The 16437-nt window shown below is 38.6% G+C and overlaps 1 protein-coding gene across 3 annotated transcripts in view; it reads left to right on the plus strand.

Annotated features, from left to right (window-relative positions):
- Nucleotides 1–16437, plus strand: part of NTNG1 (netrin G1) — a 279240-nt gene that overhangs the window by 255052 nt on the left and 7751 nt on the right. The window contains exon 5 of one of the 3 annotated variants that reach the window (XM_034654000.1): nucleotides 6782–6847. The exons of 1 other annotated variant lie outside the window; for it this stretch is intronic. In XM_034654000.1, the coding sequence (XP_034509891.1) occupies nucleotides 6782–6847 (66 nt within the window). Of the gene's footprint in view, nucleotides 1–410; nucleotides 2248–6781; nucleotides 6848–16437 lie in introns of those variants that run through there. One more of the 3 variants, XM_034653998.1, reaches the window with a different exon arrangement.

Genomic DNA, 16437 nt, shown 5'->3' on the forward strand with positions numbered 1-16437 from the left:
TGAGGAAAAAATGATCAGGTTAGTATAGCTATATGGCAAATTGCATGGTGTGCTACACTAATTTTGAACTGTTTGCTGATGTTCTGCAAGGAAAGCTCAGGTCCCAGGTGAAATGCCTTTGGGACTTTGTTATATCATGTGCCCAGTATCCTCATCACAGATCCATTTCATATTTGTGTAACTAGCATTTCACATTCATGAAACCTTTGTGGTTATCCTAAAATTGAATGAACATTAGGACATAGCTGCTGCTTTCATCCCGAAGAATACATCAAATAATACAATAAAGGAGGGACAAGTACTCCCTACCTAAAAAAAGAAAAAAGAAAAGGAGAGGTTTAGTAATGTTACCAACAGTTGTCCACTTTGAGGAAATTGATTTTTTTTTTCACGTGTTAACCTCTTCCCAGGCAAAGTTCGAAAGTCAAGCCACTTTTTAAGTGTGAGCTGCTATCTGTACCTTTGCTGTTATCTCTGTGTGGTGCATCGGGAAATTCCTAGCTTAAACAAAGATTCGCCAAGATCCCTACATGGTTCCATGATGAACCTTCAAACGTGTGATCATGAACTTGTGCACTACGTGCTTCGGTATCATTGACATCTTCTTGGAGGATCAATAAGGAGCTGGCCAGCTACTGCTTCACTTCCTGGGAAGAGTTAGACAGAGCTTTGGCTCAGAACTGGAGAGAGATGTTCCCGTACGTCTACAGAATTCCATTTTACAAACGGTGAATCTGAGGGTCAGCATGGCTGAGTAACCTGACCAATATAATACGATGAAAAAGGCCTGTCTGCCTCCAAAAGTTATGCTCATAACATTATACCAAATGGAAGAGGCTAGAAAGAAGAATTTTAGATTTATTTACTCTTACTGCAGACTTTTTCCAATCCACCACACTGCACCTTAGACCTGTTGATCCCTGAATTGACCCATTTTTGTGCGGGGAAATTTAGGGTCCTGGAGGAAAACAGAGGTTCATTTTCTGGTACCTCACTGTGTTGTCAACAGAAGTTACAAACGTCATGCGTGAGGAGAGGGGTAGGGCACTGTGACCCTCCACCCCATTAATATATGTCCTTCCTCTACCACAAACATCTTCAGTGTTCTGAGGAAGAGGGGAAATGTAGAGATGTCAAGTATAGTATGGAACATGAGACAGCTTATGAAATTTGCTATGCAAATCGTAAAGTATGTTTGTACATATTGTATGACAGTAAAAATCCAAAAAATTTTTTTTATCAAATAGTCACTCATAGCAAAAATAAAATGCTGTATGCCATCTCAAGGACAGGCCCACCACTATCACAGTAAGCTCTATCTTCCCCACCAGTTTAACGACACTGTATTCCTGAGGGTAGGCGGCTTGCTGTGAAGATGGTAAGATTACCTCCACGGCCCTAGGGATTTCTTCTGGAGAGTTTTAGGGTTTTCTATTGATTCCTTTCTAGGCATCAATAATGTTTCCAGATTCCTTGAGTAATAGCAGCAGTAACTATATAAACCCAAAGAGACCTTGTGACTTTGCCTCTGCCTGATATTTTCCTCACACACTCCCGGAAGAAGGATGTTTCCGGAAGGCTCACTAACATCCCTTCAGCAGTGGCTTTTCATACCCATGGTGGCACCCTGTTTCCCACCATATTTTAGAACCAAAAAATTAAGTAAAAAAATTAGCATTTTTAGGAAACGTAAAGATCACTCATCCAATGGCATCATTTTACAGATAAGGCAACTAAGACTTAAATGAATTGTCTAAGTCATCTGGACAGTGGCCACGGTGGGATTCCAGCTCAATGTCCAATTTCCTAATCAGGACTCTTCACATTGTACCATGAGATTAGAATTCACCTTTTCATTTGATGAAACTACCAAAGTATGAAATTCTACATGGTATACCATTCTAGGGAAAAAAAAAAAAAGATGGGAGATCACGGTCACAATTTACTCTGTTTTTAAAGGGTGCCCACAAAGTAAGTTATAAGCTGCCTACAGTTCATGCGAAGGGAGTGCCATGGATGATAGAGACAACTTAATACTCTAAAACAACCCTACCTCTAAAGCTGTCTTGATATTAATAAAATGTTTTTAGCCTTCTGTTTCAAGCTTGTCTTGTAGCTTGAGAAATTATAGCATCAGCAATAGGTGGTCAATTTCAGCAATTCCAACATAGTTCTCTCCAACATACAGTGCAGAGTTTTCCTTGGGGTGCAGAGGAAAAAAATTTTCTTCCAAAGTTTCACTTTCATAACTAGAATCTCAGTTTTTCTGATTCACAAAAATGAGTTTGAAGTGCCACAACCAAACTGTCATGTAACAGTTCTCTGAATTCTCTCCCTAATGAGAAACAAAATTCAGATAAGATATATATTTGATTTATAGAGGAAACGGATGTGCTTCAAACTGAAAGAAACTTGAAAATTAACATTTTATCTTTAAATATTAAAAATCAAGGGGCGCCTGGGTGGCACAACGGTTAAGCGTCTGCCTTCGGCTCAGGGCGTGATCCCGGCGTTGTGGGATCGAGCCCCACATCAGGCTCCTCTGCTATGAGCCTGCTTCTTCCTCTCCCACTCCCCCTGCTTGCGTTCCCTCTCTCACTGGCTGTCTCTATCTCTGTCAAATAAATAAATAAAATCTTTAAAAAAAAATAAAATAAAATAAATAAAAATAAAAATCGAATCTTTTTCACAGTATCCCAAAATCATTTCTATTGCTTTCTGAACAATAATATTAATCAGTGGAGGCCCTAGAACTGGATTAATCCCTAAAGTAAACTATATCTTAAGTGAACTTTTTTACATATCAGAATTATTCACTTTGGGAATAATTAAGATTGCAAAACATAGGGGAAGTGCATTATTTTCTCTACTTCAATTCAGCAAGAACTGTTAATACTACAGTAATCTGATTTTTATTACAACAGCAACCACAAATGGGATAATAAGAACTAACATTTATTGAATGCTCACTACAATGTCAAGCAAATATTAACTCATTGAGTCTTGAAAGCAACCAGCAAAATAATGGCATCATCTCCATCTTACACATGAGAAAGACAAAGAGACGTTAAGGAGCTTGTCCAAGTGGTAAAACTGGGATTCGAATCCAGCCCGAGCTCTACTTACATGCACCAGATCTTTAAAAAAAAATCTCCCCTAAGTAGATATTTTCCAAGCTTCCTGTAGATGTGCTTTGAAAATTCAACAATGACAATAGAGTAGCATCTGATGGACATTCCAGATATTTTGTTTCTTTTTAGGGGGACAGTTGTGGAGTATGTGGTTATGGTCTCCAGTCAAGGAGATCAAGACAAGTCCATCCCATTTTCCCAGATGTATTGTGCCAGCCTTAAGAAATAGGGATTTCCATAAAAGGCTATTCATGAATGACTGGTCATCTACAACCCCATTGGACACATGTGAGGATCCCTCTCCTTGCCCCAATAATTTCTCAACTCCAGTTTGGGTTTCATTACGACAGTCAAAATATCCACTCTCAAAACATGGAGCAATAATTTTCCCTTCCGGCTTAGTCCCTCCAAAGAGCAGTAGGCTTCATCCTTCCATGAACTTGAGTGGGACCTTACTAGACCATGAGAGAACCACTAGAGTGATGGGAAACCTTAGAGATCTTTTAGCCCAGCACCTTTATTTACAGATAAGACACTGAAATCTAGAGAAATTAACAGCCATACAGTTCCTCAGCAGTAGAACTGGGACCAAATCCTATTTTTCTGACTCATAGTACCCTTTGCCCTGCAACTACTGCTCCAAGACCTTCGTATTGACCCATAAATATACCCTAGTTAATTCGTGAAAAAATGAAATTAATAAATTCTGCCACAGTTCTTCCAAAGAGGCAATACAATACTTTTAATGTGGTATAATTTTTGTTTTGTATTTGTAATTTCCACCTACTCGAACTAAGTGGACCACTGGCTAAAAATTTTCAGAGGCTTCATGCTATGCAATGATTTTCATTAGAATTGAATATGATAACAGAATTTGTCTCAATTCTATTATTAATATCACCTCCAATGTGCCTAATTTACTCCTGGGAATTAAACATTTGTTAGTAATATTGATTATATATTCATTTGAGCCAGGATCTTAACAAGAGTAAACGGAGAGTAACTGCCTAATTTTAAGTTGTTTTATTACTTGGTCTTGAATTATAAGAAAAAAAAATTTAAAAAAAATAAGATGGCTTTGTCAATTAAGTGTCTGACTTTTGATCTCAGCTCAGGTCTTGATCTCAGGGTGTGGAGCCTACTTAGTAAATAAATAAACAAACAAACAAACAAACAATGAAATGAGATATTAAATTAAAAATCCCATGATGGCCAAATATTGCAACATGTATGCACAGACAGTAACATGCTATAAGAATTTAGCAAGAGACCATAAATTTCAGTATCTTTTTTTCAGGACACTTTTCCTCCCAGGGAAAAATCAGCACATAAAATTTTATCCCACCAGAGATATGTATAGATTAGATGAGGATTTCCACATGGTATGACTGCTGGTGGTTCTGAGTTTTGATTGTTCAGGAAGTTAGGCATTCCACATAATGCAAATTATTTGGGAAAAAAAATGTCTAATTCTATTCCCAGGCAAATACAAGGGATTTTAAGAAACCATCTTAAGTACACAATACAGAGGAAAGTAATATTCTAGGTAGGGATCAGATTATAACTCAGGTATCTATCTTGATAATTCCATATAGTCAGGTAGTGGACAATTCAAAAGCAGAATGACCTATGTTAACTTTTTATACATATAGGAAGATCCTTAAAGTGGAACCTTCACATCCTAGGGAAAAATTATAAAACACTGAAAACAGAATATGCTAAAAATAAGCATAAAGATTTAATATATTGGAATATGGAATACAGTTTATGAAGCTAATTTTCAAAACTCACTTTTAAATTGATTTGGTATAAATTTCTGTCTTTACTTAAATTTGTTGGCAATGCTTATTAACAAAATAATCCTATTAATTTCATCAAGAAAAACAAGTCACTGAATACTTAATATTAAATTTGCAAACAGCACCCCCACTTATGACCTGTATTTGTCTCTCCTACAAGAAGATGGAGAGTACCATTTCGACAAACTGAAATATTCTTACTTTGGAACTAATAATGTAAATAAATAAATTTCCTATATACAACCACAATTTTTTTCTAAATAATCTCTGGAAATCATATTAATCCCCTCAAAATGCAAACGTATAGTTTTTCGAAAGTGATCAGTAAGCTTGTTCTGTTAATTCAGTATCTACCCAGCACCAAGATGCTCGAGTGAAAAGCAACATTCAGTCAATAGCTTGAATATTCTGCCTACATGTTACTGAGTATCTATGTGTTTTGTAACACTTGGATACAAATGTGGAAAATATTATTGCATTCTTTTTTCGTTCTTCAATTTTGACAGATATAGTAATGTCAATATTAAGATTTTGTCTACCTTTGTGTACACACACACACACACACAACAGCAGATCAGCTTTTTAAACAAATACTTAAAAACCAAAGTTATAGTGAAAGTACCATGTCTTGCAAGAATGTTATTTGTTATAATCTAATTATGGAGGAAACAATCTGATAATACCCATTTACAGTAGCCTAGCCACTTGATATCAATTACTCAATTATTAGATATTTACTGAGGCCTCCTGCCAGGCTTTGCCCTTCCTCAAAGAGATCCAATCTAATTACAGAGACGAGAAATAGACCTATGAAATTTAAGCTAACAATATTAAAACTCATGCCTTATCCACATATCAATGAGAAATCAGGAGCACAGACAGTAACATGCTACAGGAGTTTAGAGGTGAGAGCTCTTTTTGTGGACTTGGGTGGTCCCAAAGGACCACACAAAAGATGCAGTTTTGAGCTGATCCGAATGGGTGCTAGATTGGAGTCATGAAATGACTGCTTTAATAATTATGCAACTTCACAAAAGCAATTTTAAAGCATCCAGTCCTAAACCTGGTTATTCTGGTTTTCCACAGTCTTTTATACACACACACACACACACACACACACACACTGGTGAATCTAAGAAAAAAAAAGAACATCAATTCTCAAATTAACAATGCTTATAATTACTTCTGGATTGGAACCAAAAACTCTAGAAACATAGGTTGAGGTAAAAAAAAAAAAATCATGAAGACATATACACATCCATATATACAAACCTTAGCTATGATCAGAAACGCCTTGCACTATTCTCCTTCAGCCAGAATCACCAGTATTCCCTTTCTTTCTCTGAGAAATTGCATAAATAAAAAGAGGAAATAAATCCACTTCTTTGCAGAGATAATGGCTCACACTTAAAACACACCCCGAAGAATCTTTCATGAAAGACTAATGCAACCAGTTCATATCTGTAAATATAAATTGCAGAGAATGGAATCCTCAAGTGAGAAATTATTTCTTTCTCCTTATCTTCTAGTTTCAGGCACCAGCTTTATATAACAGTTTGAAATGCTGAAGTCCCTATTTGGTTATTTGTAAGAACACTCTAGTTTATTGCAAAAGTAAATGTATATAGCTTTGTTAGCGAAGGGGCTATATATTTAATGTCCATTCAATGTTTTGGGAATCATCAATTGCTTGCTCTTGTTTGGTGCGGGAGTCATGTTCTGTTAAGTGCATCCACAACCAAGTTAAAGAGCAGATGTGTGGTTTGTGTCTTTGTCCATATAATTTTCTGTTTAGACCAAATGACATTATAGCTGAAAATAACATACCCTGATTTTTCCTGATGCATGCAGATCCTCCAAAGTTTAATAGGATATGGCCGAATATTTCTTCCCTTGAGGTTTCTAACCCAAAACAAGGTAGGAGCATGTAAAATTCCTACTGATATAAAACCCCACATGTTTAGGGGAAAAATCCCATATACTATTTTTTAGCACTAAATGAGAGCATTATCATGAATGCCATGTCTTTGAAAGAATCATGATTCAGATATTATTTCTAATATGAGGAACATCCTAGAAATATAGTGAAAGACATAGGAAAAAATTAGATGGCAAAGAAGTTATAAGCACTTTATCAAATTTAGGTCGGATGTTAGTCCGTCCCTAGAGAAGCCTAGAGTTTTGTTGCCATTACAGTTTGGAATACAAATAATAAGTCTTAAAAACTTGTAAGGTGGTACAGGCATCCTTCCACTGTCTCCATTTTGCTCTTCTTAACTCACCTGACTGGTACTTCAGTTGTATTGAAGGTGGGGGGTGGGGTGGGAAGTACATAAAGGCAATATTTTAACCCTTACGAGACCTGTTTTCTTTTACTGTTGCTCCATATTGACTGGCAGAAATTTGGCTCTCTCTCTCTCTCTCTGTCTCTCTCTATCTCTGTCTTTCTCTCTTTCTCTCTCTTTCACATCACAGTATATTTTTCTCTGTTGGGGCTTCCCTTTTTAATCCTCTGTGAATTAACAATTATTTATAGCAGCATTTAGGGCAGCCTGCTTTCTGTCTGTCCTTAGAGCGGTAATTATTTTTTGGCTTCTAACATCAAAAATAAGTAAATAAATAAAAGAGAGAGACTGACAGCAGTGTGACTACATAGGAAGAAATAGAACTTCTAAAAACTGGGCAATGAAATTCATAAGATGCAGTGCAATGTTAAATTCCCATTAACGTCTAGCCTATAGATAGACATAGACATGTATAAATAGGAACTTATTTTAATGGAAAATTGTATTCTTTTGCCTTCTTTCTTCTCAAAAAAAAAAGGCACATTTTTGGCTTCCACCTTCCTTCATTACATACAGGATGTTCCTTTTAAACTCTAATGAATACAGATGGAGGAGGAAATGAGCAAAAGGAGGAACCAGGAAATAGCTGCTAAGCAAAACAAAATATATTAGCAATTTGTTGGGGAGTCAAATTGGAAGGGCTGCATTTTCAGTCCTTGATCAGAGTGATGAAATCGAGACTGTCCTAGATACATATATTAGTAGCAAATAGAATTATCTTAATCATCTGCTCCGAATGAATTTTTTCAAGTTTCTGCATACATATGTGGAAGAAGAAATACAGATCCAGCTCACCCCATTAGTATAATTCTATGAGGATTCAAGGAAGGTTTAGTAGCTTTCGTCCTTGGCAAGTTCAATGAGAGCATCTTCAGTGAAATGTCGCTCAGTATTTCCCATTGAATTTCATAGCTCAACAAATTATACAAGACAGGATCAGAGACTTAACACTTCTCCACAGTGAGTTTTGAGATGAACAAGATTATGCATTGTTCAAAACCTGAAACAGACCTACTTAATTATTTTGCTATGTTTTCTGTCAGTGTCACAGCACTGAAAACTTTCAGAAATCTCCAGCTAATACCAGGTGCAGATTTTTCGAATGTGGTTAATGAGTTCAAATGAATTTATTGGAGAAGCAGTGCAGTTGAATAAAGTGCTTAAACTTGAGATTTTAGCTAAAGGTGCACTTTCTAGCAGAGGCCAGTTCTGTGCAGCTGTAGTTGATCTTGTCAACATCTGCAAAGAACATCAGGCTCTACCCTGCTTTTGCTATCTTCACAAACAACTCATGAATAATTGGAAAAGAAATGGCAGGCAACTTAGAGAGAAATCTCCGCCATTAACAAACTGATATCATCACAAAGGTAATAAATGTTGAGAAGAAGACTACGTTTTTTAAGGGTAGACAGATTCAAGGTGACTCTGAGACTTAGGTCCGGATGCTTGACCATAGTGATTCTGTTCTGTGATGTCTAATCAGTTCAGCAAAAATGATCTAACTGGCTTATATGCAGAGGAGCTTTTGGCTACACAGAGAGAATGACATAGTGAATTGAGGCAATGAGATTGCAAATTACCTCACCATGACTACTGTTTTAAGAGAGGGACAATAGGGGATCCTAATAGCCATATTGTTAGTGGAATAATCCTTGCATAACTGGATTCTTAAATTAAATGGTAATCCTTTTTTGCCTTTGAAAATAAAAGCTCTAAACTTTACTACTGACAATGTTAAGCCATTTTCAGCCAAATACAAGACTTCCCTTGTGATTGAAACCATCTCCCAGAAACAACACATACAGATAGTCTCTTCCTTTAGGGCTACTTTTCGAGTGGGTTGATGATAAGTTATTACAGTTTGAACGTTTCACTATTGTTTCTAATGTGCTGTTCGTTCTTTTAAACCTATCCAGTTGCTCCCAAATTAGCTTTGTCAACAGTTTCTTCTGTTCAAGTTGCAAACCACAAGAGAGGTAGGAATTCTTGGATTCATACAGTGATTTCATGGTGTTATGTGTTGTGAAACATTGCACTGTATGAATCTGGAATATCTGTGAAGTGTACCCATCAGCTGATTGGTGAGGCATGTTGACTGATTCCAATCAATGCATCAAATAGTACTGAGAATGTCATCTGTAAGAGAAAAAAGAGCTTCACTCAGAAATTTGACTGCTGTAAATTAAAAATGCTGCAACATTTGTTTTCTGAAAGATTAATGTGTGAATAAGCATTAAAACAGTTTAGGATCCTGTTTAGAACATGAATGTTAGAGTATTAACATTGTTGCTCATTTGCATTGAAAATAAGGAAACTCACAGTGAGTTTCAAGGATGCTTTTCATGAGAACAGAATGGCAGGTTCCATGTTTTGTGCCCATTTGACTTTGTGACAAATGATATACCTTGTANAGGATGCTTTTCATGAGAACAGAATGGCAGGTTCCATGTTTTGTGCCCATTTGACTTTGTGACAAATGATATTTTAATTTCCATTTCCATTGTTTGGGATGAATTTGAACAAATAACCAGTGCAGATCTGCATGGGTAAAGCATTGATCATGACCTGAAAATAATAGTTATGTTGCTTTCTTTAAATGAAAGCAAGCAGTATTTCATCTGTGACTCATGAATAGCCCATTCCAGCTAGCATCTGTCATTCACAGAATGAAGATTTTTCAGGAAACATGAAGACTCCTGTTTTTATTTTACCATTTTCCTTTAAATGTCCTATGTGACAGGTGTGTCTTGTTTTCCACCCTTGACTGTTGGGCTTATGTCATGTTTTTTATTTTTTCTTTCATGAAACACCTCTTACAAAGAAATATATTTAATAGCATAATTGAATTTAGTTTGACCCACTTGGTGAAAATTACTATAATAGCTTCTTTATTCCTTATTGAAAAGAATCAAATCATTTTCCAGATTTTAATTAATGTTGTGCCGGTCCTTCTATGGTGTATAGAGAAAAAGATGAAACTGGTCTGAAGATGGGAAAGGGGAAACCGACAGTATTAAAACCATGTCTTAAGCTTTCCTCACAATGTGCTTTTACATATCAAACACTGATGGTGCCCTTTTGGGGGGAATGCGAATGAATTTGAAATTGGGGGGTGAAGTTCTTTAGGAACAGAACAGCAGCAGGTTCCTAGGGTATCAAGCCTGTTGGTATGAGTGCCCATCAGAAGGCAGTCATTGAGGCCACAGGAGAGAGATCTTTATCTCCAAAACCTCAGACCTACACAAAGAAACCAAGGAGGTGGAGAAGAAAAGGAAGCAATAGGGACTTTCACAGATTCCATCTCTTTTATGTCATGTCAAGCACACTGGAAATACAAGAGGCCTCTTGACCTGGAATTTGACCCTGCATCATTGGATCTCGAGTTTCTTGGGGTCATAGCACTAATGAGGTTCGCACACATCTCCAGAGGCAGGAAAAAGTCACCTAATGATTTATTAAAAAAATCCATATCATCATCAAATGATGTACGTGGAAGAGCTTCAAAAGCCACATCAGGTTGCAAGATAGGGTGGGGATGGGGAAAGGACCAACAAAATGCTACAGCCATCTCACTGGCACCCCTGGCAGAGGCCCCTCAGGGACATGGTGACTCTGTGAATGTAGTGAGGAGAAAATACTTTTTAAGAGTTTGCATTCCTTCACTTTCTAGCTAAACTCTTTTTCCCAAACCCTTTTTTTTCCTTTTTTTTTTTTAGGCACTAATATGAATTTTCACCAGCTTTCCTCATTTGACTAAAAAGAAAAAAACTACCTGTGCCATTCTGAGTACTTGATCTCATACTTGCGTAGGCAATGCAACACGTGATTAGAGGCAACAGGGGGAGCAGTAAGAAAGAAGACACCAAGGGGAGATTTAACCCTTCCTCTTCTGCCATTCTTCCTCTTTCAATCTCTCTCTCCAACCTCTTGTTTCTGCAACCCTTCCTTGCCCAGCCCTCCACCCAGCCAGTGGCAATCGGCAAGAACCTTTACCTAAGAGGGCTGGATCTTTCCTGATCTGAAAAGCCAACTTTGAACTCTCCTTCTAAAACATCTGTAGCTTTTATTGGTCTTAACTAGTCAGTTACTAAGTACCATATAATCATAACTGCTTTACACGATGTCATGCGTGTCCTAGGGGGGATTTTGCCCCCCCCAGGGGACTTTTGGTTGTCGCAGCTTGGGGGTTGCTACTGCATCTAGTAGGCAGAGGCCAAGGATGCTTCCAAATATCCTCCAATATATAGAAAAACAAAGAATTATTTGGCCCAAAATGTAAATAGTGCCGAGGTTGAGAAACTGCAGTAGACTCGCAGGACGGCTTCATGTTGCTCCCTGATACAGGGTGGTTCTCAGGAAATAGATGTTGCCAGTGCTTGCATGCCACGCCATGGAAATGTGTTCTAGAGGACCCCATGAGCTTGTCTACACAAGAGCAATTAAAACTTGTCTACGATGTAATTTGAGATTGAAAAACTACATAAAACCCTAACAATTTTTACAAATCTCCTTTTTCCTGCCTAAGCTGATCTTCATTGACATATAGACAACCCTCAGCTAAAATAATCACTGACTCAGTTATATCTTGTAGTGTGGCTGTTGTTTTTCTGAACTCTTCAATATACGGCATATAGCCAGACTTCTGGAATTCAGATGGGGAGGAATGAACTGAAACGTAACTGGCCTCTTGTGTCTTCCTCTGTTTCACAAAGGAAGGCACCTCAGGACCATCACGGATTCATTGATATGTTCATTTGACAACATTTTTTGAGCGCTTAGTATGTGCCAGGAGATGGTTTGAGTTTCATGGTTACGTCTGTGGACAAAACAGGCATGGTCTACACTCATGTATTTATACTCAGAGTATTGGGGAGAAAATTTTTTGAAATATACTTTTCAGATACTACAAATTCTGCAAAAATAAAATTAAATGGGGTTAGGAAATTGGGGATTAGAATGTTTGGGCTGGGGGCTGTTAGTTCTGATAGAGTGGTCACAGAATTTTCTTTGAGCAGAAACCTCAAAGCAGAGTGAAGAAACAAGTCATAGGGATGTCCAGGGGAAAAGTATTCCACACAGAGGTAATGACAAGAGCAAAGGCCCTGGGGAAGTCCCTGACATGTTTGCAGAGCAACATGGAGCTTTGTACAGCCAGTGAGGACGAGAGTGATGGCAATGAGCCACCAGGGAGGCCAGGGGCCCGATCAATTGGGAATGAATGAATTTAAACTCTGTCTTGTATTCTGAATGACATAGGAAGCCATTAGGACTATGAGCAAAGGGATGTCATGACCCAATTAAAGTTTTGAAAGAGTCACTCTGACTGATGTGTGGAGAGGAAACTATCACTAGGATGGAAGCCAGGAGAGCAGTTTTGGGACCAAAGCAATAATCCAGACGCCTTTAACTAAAGATAAGATAGTAAGAGGTGGTGAGATTTAGAATGTATTTTAAAAGCATAGCCAAGATCTGCTGATTGATTGTTTGTCCAGGATGAGGAAAAAAAGAGATATCAAGAACAACTGCAGGAATTTTAAGCTAAAAATTGGAGGATCAGAGTTGCCATTTACTGAGATAGGGTGGGCTGCCTGCGTGAGTAGCAGGTTTGGGAAGGTAACCTAAGTGCTCAGTTATGAACATGTTGAAGTTGAGATAACTATTAAATGTCCAAGTGTAGACTAAGAATGCTGAGTAGGTCAGTCTGGAGGAAGTCTCACTAACTGGTAAGTCAATTTAGGCTGAAATAACTATTTTGGAAAGGTCAGCATATAGTGGTGTATAAAGTCCTGAGGCTAGGTAAAGAACCTTGGCTCTAGGGTGAGCCTAAAGAACAAAGAGTTCCAAGAACTAAGCCCTGAAACATTTGAGGAGGAAGGACAAAAAGGAAGAGAGAGGGAAAAACAACGGTGAGTGATGTGGGAAACAAAAGCAGAAGAAAAATTATTAAATTTCCTTACTCTCTACAGCCCACTGACAAGTCCTTGAAAAAGGCAGAGTGACATTCCCCTAGGGACTCAGCTGCCTCCATATTGACACTTTCCTAAGGGGCAAAAGGCAATCCTAGCCTGACATCCAGGACCCTGTAAGTCTACTTTGACATATGAAAATTCCTTTATCTCTAAACCCCCAAGACACATGTTGACAATCATCCCCCAAGCATATGGCCCACCAATATACATCTGAAGGGTCTCATGACTAAGGTTTTATTAGAGGGTAATAAATGACCTTTTCCCAACAATAGCTAGTCCCTTCAAGGTCCTGAAAACCTTGCTTCCAAAATTCCTTAGAGACTTGAGCTGTCCCTAACCCCCTCCCGACTTGAAAGTATATAATGGGCTAATCCTCATGACCCCGGTGCAGCTCCTTCTGCCCACAGATCCTGTCCCCATGCTTTAATAAAACCACCTTTTTGCACCTGAAGAAGTCTCAAGAATTCTCTCCTGGCCTTCAGCTTTGAACCGTAACATCTTTCCTATGTCAACGAATAGGGAAGAAGGGGAAACAAGAGTGAGTCATGGCCTGGAAGCCCCCTGTTTCAGGAAGGGTTGCCTGGCAGTTCTAAAGGTCCCTTTGAGGTTTATGGTCATGAACTTAAAATGAGACTTGTTTCAAAATAGTTGGAGGAAAAACTCCAGCCACATTTAGCTGCTAGGGTGTAGGCATGGAGAGGTGGAGAGGTGGATTTAAGCAGGATCAGGTTTTCCCAGGAGATTATGATTGGTGTGGGCACTAGGGGGGCAAGGGAGATGAGAGTATATGAAAGGAAGTCACTGTAAGGACCGAACATGGACTCTATACTTTGTAAGAAGGGAAGGGAGGACATGGCCGGTCAATGAATTGGAAGATCAAAGAATTGTTGGGGGGCGCCTGGGTAGCACAGCGGTTAAGTGTGAAGAAGTCTCAAGAATTCTCTCCTGGCCTTCAGCTTTGAACCGTAACATCTTTCCTATGTCAACGAATAGGGAAGAAGGGGAAACAAGAGTGAGTCATGGCCTGGAAGCCCCCTGTTTCAGGAAGGGTTGCCTGGCAGTTCTAAAGGTCCCTTTGAGGTTTATGGTCATGAACTTAAAATGAGACTTGTTTCAAAATAGTTGGAGGAAAAACTCCAGCCACATTTAGCTGCTAGGGTGTAGGCATGGAGAGGTGGAGAGGTGGATTTAAGCAGGATCAGGTTTTCCCAGGAGATTATGATTGGTGTGGGCACTAGGGGGGCAAGGGAGATGAGAGTATATGAAAGGGTCACTGTAAGGACCGAACATGGACTCTATACTTTGTAAGAAGGGAAGGGAGGACATGGCCGGTCAATGAATTGGAAGATCAAAGAATTGTTGAACCATTAGTACCATCCCTGCAGGGCCTTAATATGATAATGTAGCTCAGACCACATCATTAATGATCAGTGAAGGATTCTGTGCCTACATGGAAAGACTAGTTCCTAAGGAGTGGTAGATTAACAGAATACTAAAATATAATACAGCCGCCTAATAATTACATTTGAGATGCCTTGCATCATGTTGCTCTCATGTTTTTCAAAGATCTTTTTCTCATTTTACATTCTCAAATATATTATGACCAGAGAAGACAGCTTTATTGAAGTCTCAGAAGAGTCTTAGAAGTCTTAAAAGAATCAAACTGCTACCCCATTTCCTAGATTATAAGACATTTGGATATCCACTTATCTTCTAAAATAAATTTATTAATAGTGGGTATTTAGCTGGAATGGTTCTATATATAATTATTTATACAACTTATATTATTTATCATTTCCTATTGAAATTAATAAATCTGTTCTCACATAAGACCCAGAAACAAATAATGTTATCACGAAAATGTCTACTATCCACTGAGTTCAAAGAATAATGGATGGTAGTGTGACATTTGACGTGTTTATGGAGATTCATGGGCTGGGTCTTGAAAGTGTTGAACTTGGAAATCTACAGATATGTTTTCTTTCTTGGATAAAACTGTCAGATGGAGCTCAGCATCTAGCTCTGGCCACTGGGCAGATCTTACAGAACCCTTCAAACACCCACAAAGGAACTACATTATGAAACTTCTCTAGCTTTATTCTCTACACTTACCCCAACTTCATACCTTTGCACACTCTATTCCCCTTTCACCTGAAATGCTCATCCCCACACCCTCCCTTTTTTCCTTGTAAAGCCTATGAACCCTCACAGAAGACTCAGTGTTAAGTTAGTTTTTCCTAATTCCCTTCAAGTTAAATGAATTTCTCCTTGGATCACTCTGCGTCTCTGTTTGGTTTTCTTAAGCGCATGCCCCTTTATTCCCTAGTTATTCTAAGCATGTGTTTATCTTGCCCACAAAACAAGCTTTTTGACAAGGACCTCTGTGTAGTTTCAAAAAGTTCCTAGGATCAATTTATGCACATAAAAGACGCCTCTGAAAAAAGCTGGATAAATTATAGTAGGTGCACCAAGGGCCAGTCTGGGGTGGTGAATGCAAGGAACCACAACCACCAAGGAACCTCTTCTGGAGAGGGAGAGCCAAGGACAGGGCTGTTGGTGCCCACACCTCAACAATTCCAGACAGCTCTGGAGAAGTCCTGAGAAGCAATCAGATTTGTGAATTGGGTCTCCTTCCTGCAACCTCTAGAAAGCTTCTCCCCACTTCATATCCTCAACCAAGGAACGTTTTAGAGGCTTTTTAGGTTTCCTGGCAAGTCAGAAATGTCAGCATAAACAACGTGTAACTCGGGGAGATATAGTGTATTAGAGTGAAATGTTTGTTTTCCAAGAAAATTTAATTTGGTGATCTGTAATGGTATTATTTTGTTGTTATTATTTTACTATTAATAATGTGGAATGCCTTAACTACTGCATTTATGCAGGTATGTTCTTACCCCATCTCCCACATCCAAGTCCCAAGGCCCCCTTCCCACTCTGTTCTCCTTCTCTCTCTGCTTCCTCCCAACCCCAACCCCCAGCACACTTAGCCACAGTACAAAACTAGCCTCTCCTGAAGGAAGTGGCTTGTTTTCAGGAGCCTCCCTCTTCTTGCTTCTCTTTAAGCATCTAGTGTCCCCAAGGTGCTGACCCTAGTCCTGGTATCTTCCACTCTTCACAGTTTCCAGTGTCCTTCTCTGCTTCTATCCAAATTTGATTTTATCCTCTCAGGACCTTGACCTCCGCTCTCTACTAT

Source organism: Ailuropoda melanoleuca, chromosome 2 (assembly GCF_002007445.2).
Source record: "Ailuropoda melanoleuca isolate Jingjing chromosome 2, ASM200744v2, whole genome shotgun sequence".
NCBI lineage: Eukaryota > Metazoa > Chordata > Mammalia > Carnivora > Ursidae > Ailuropoda > Ailuropoda melanoleuca.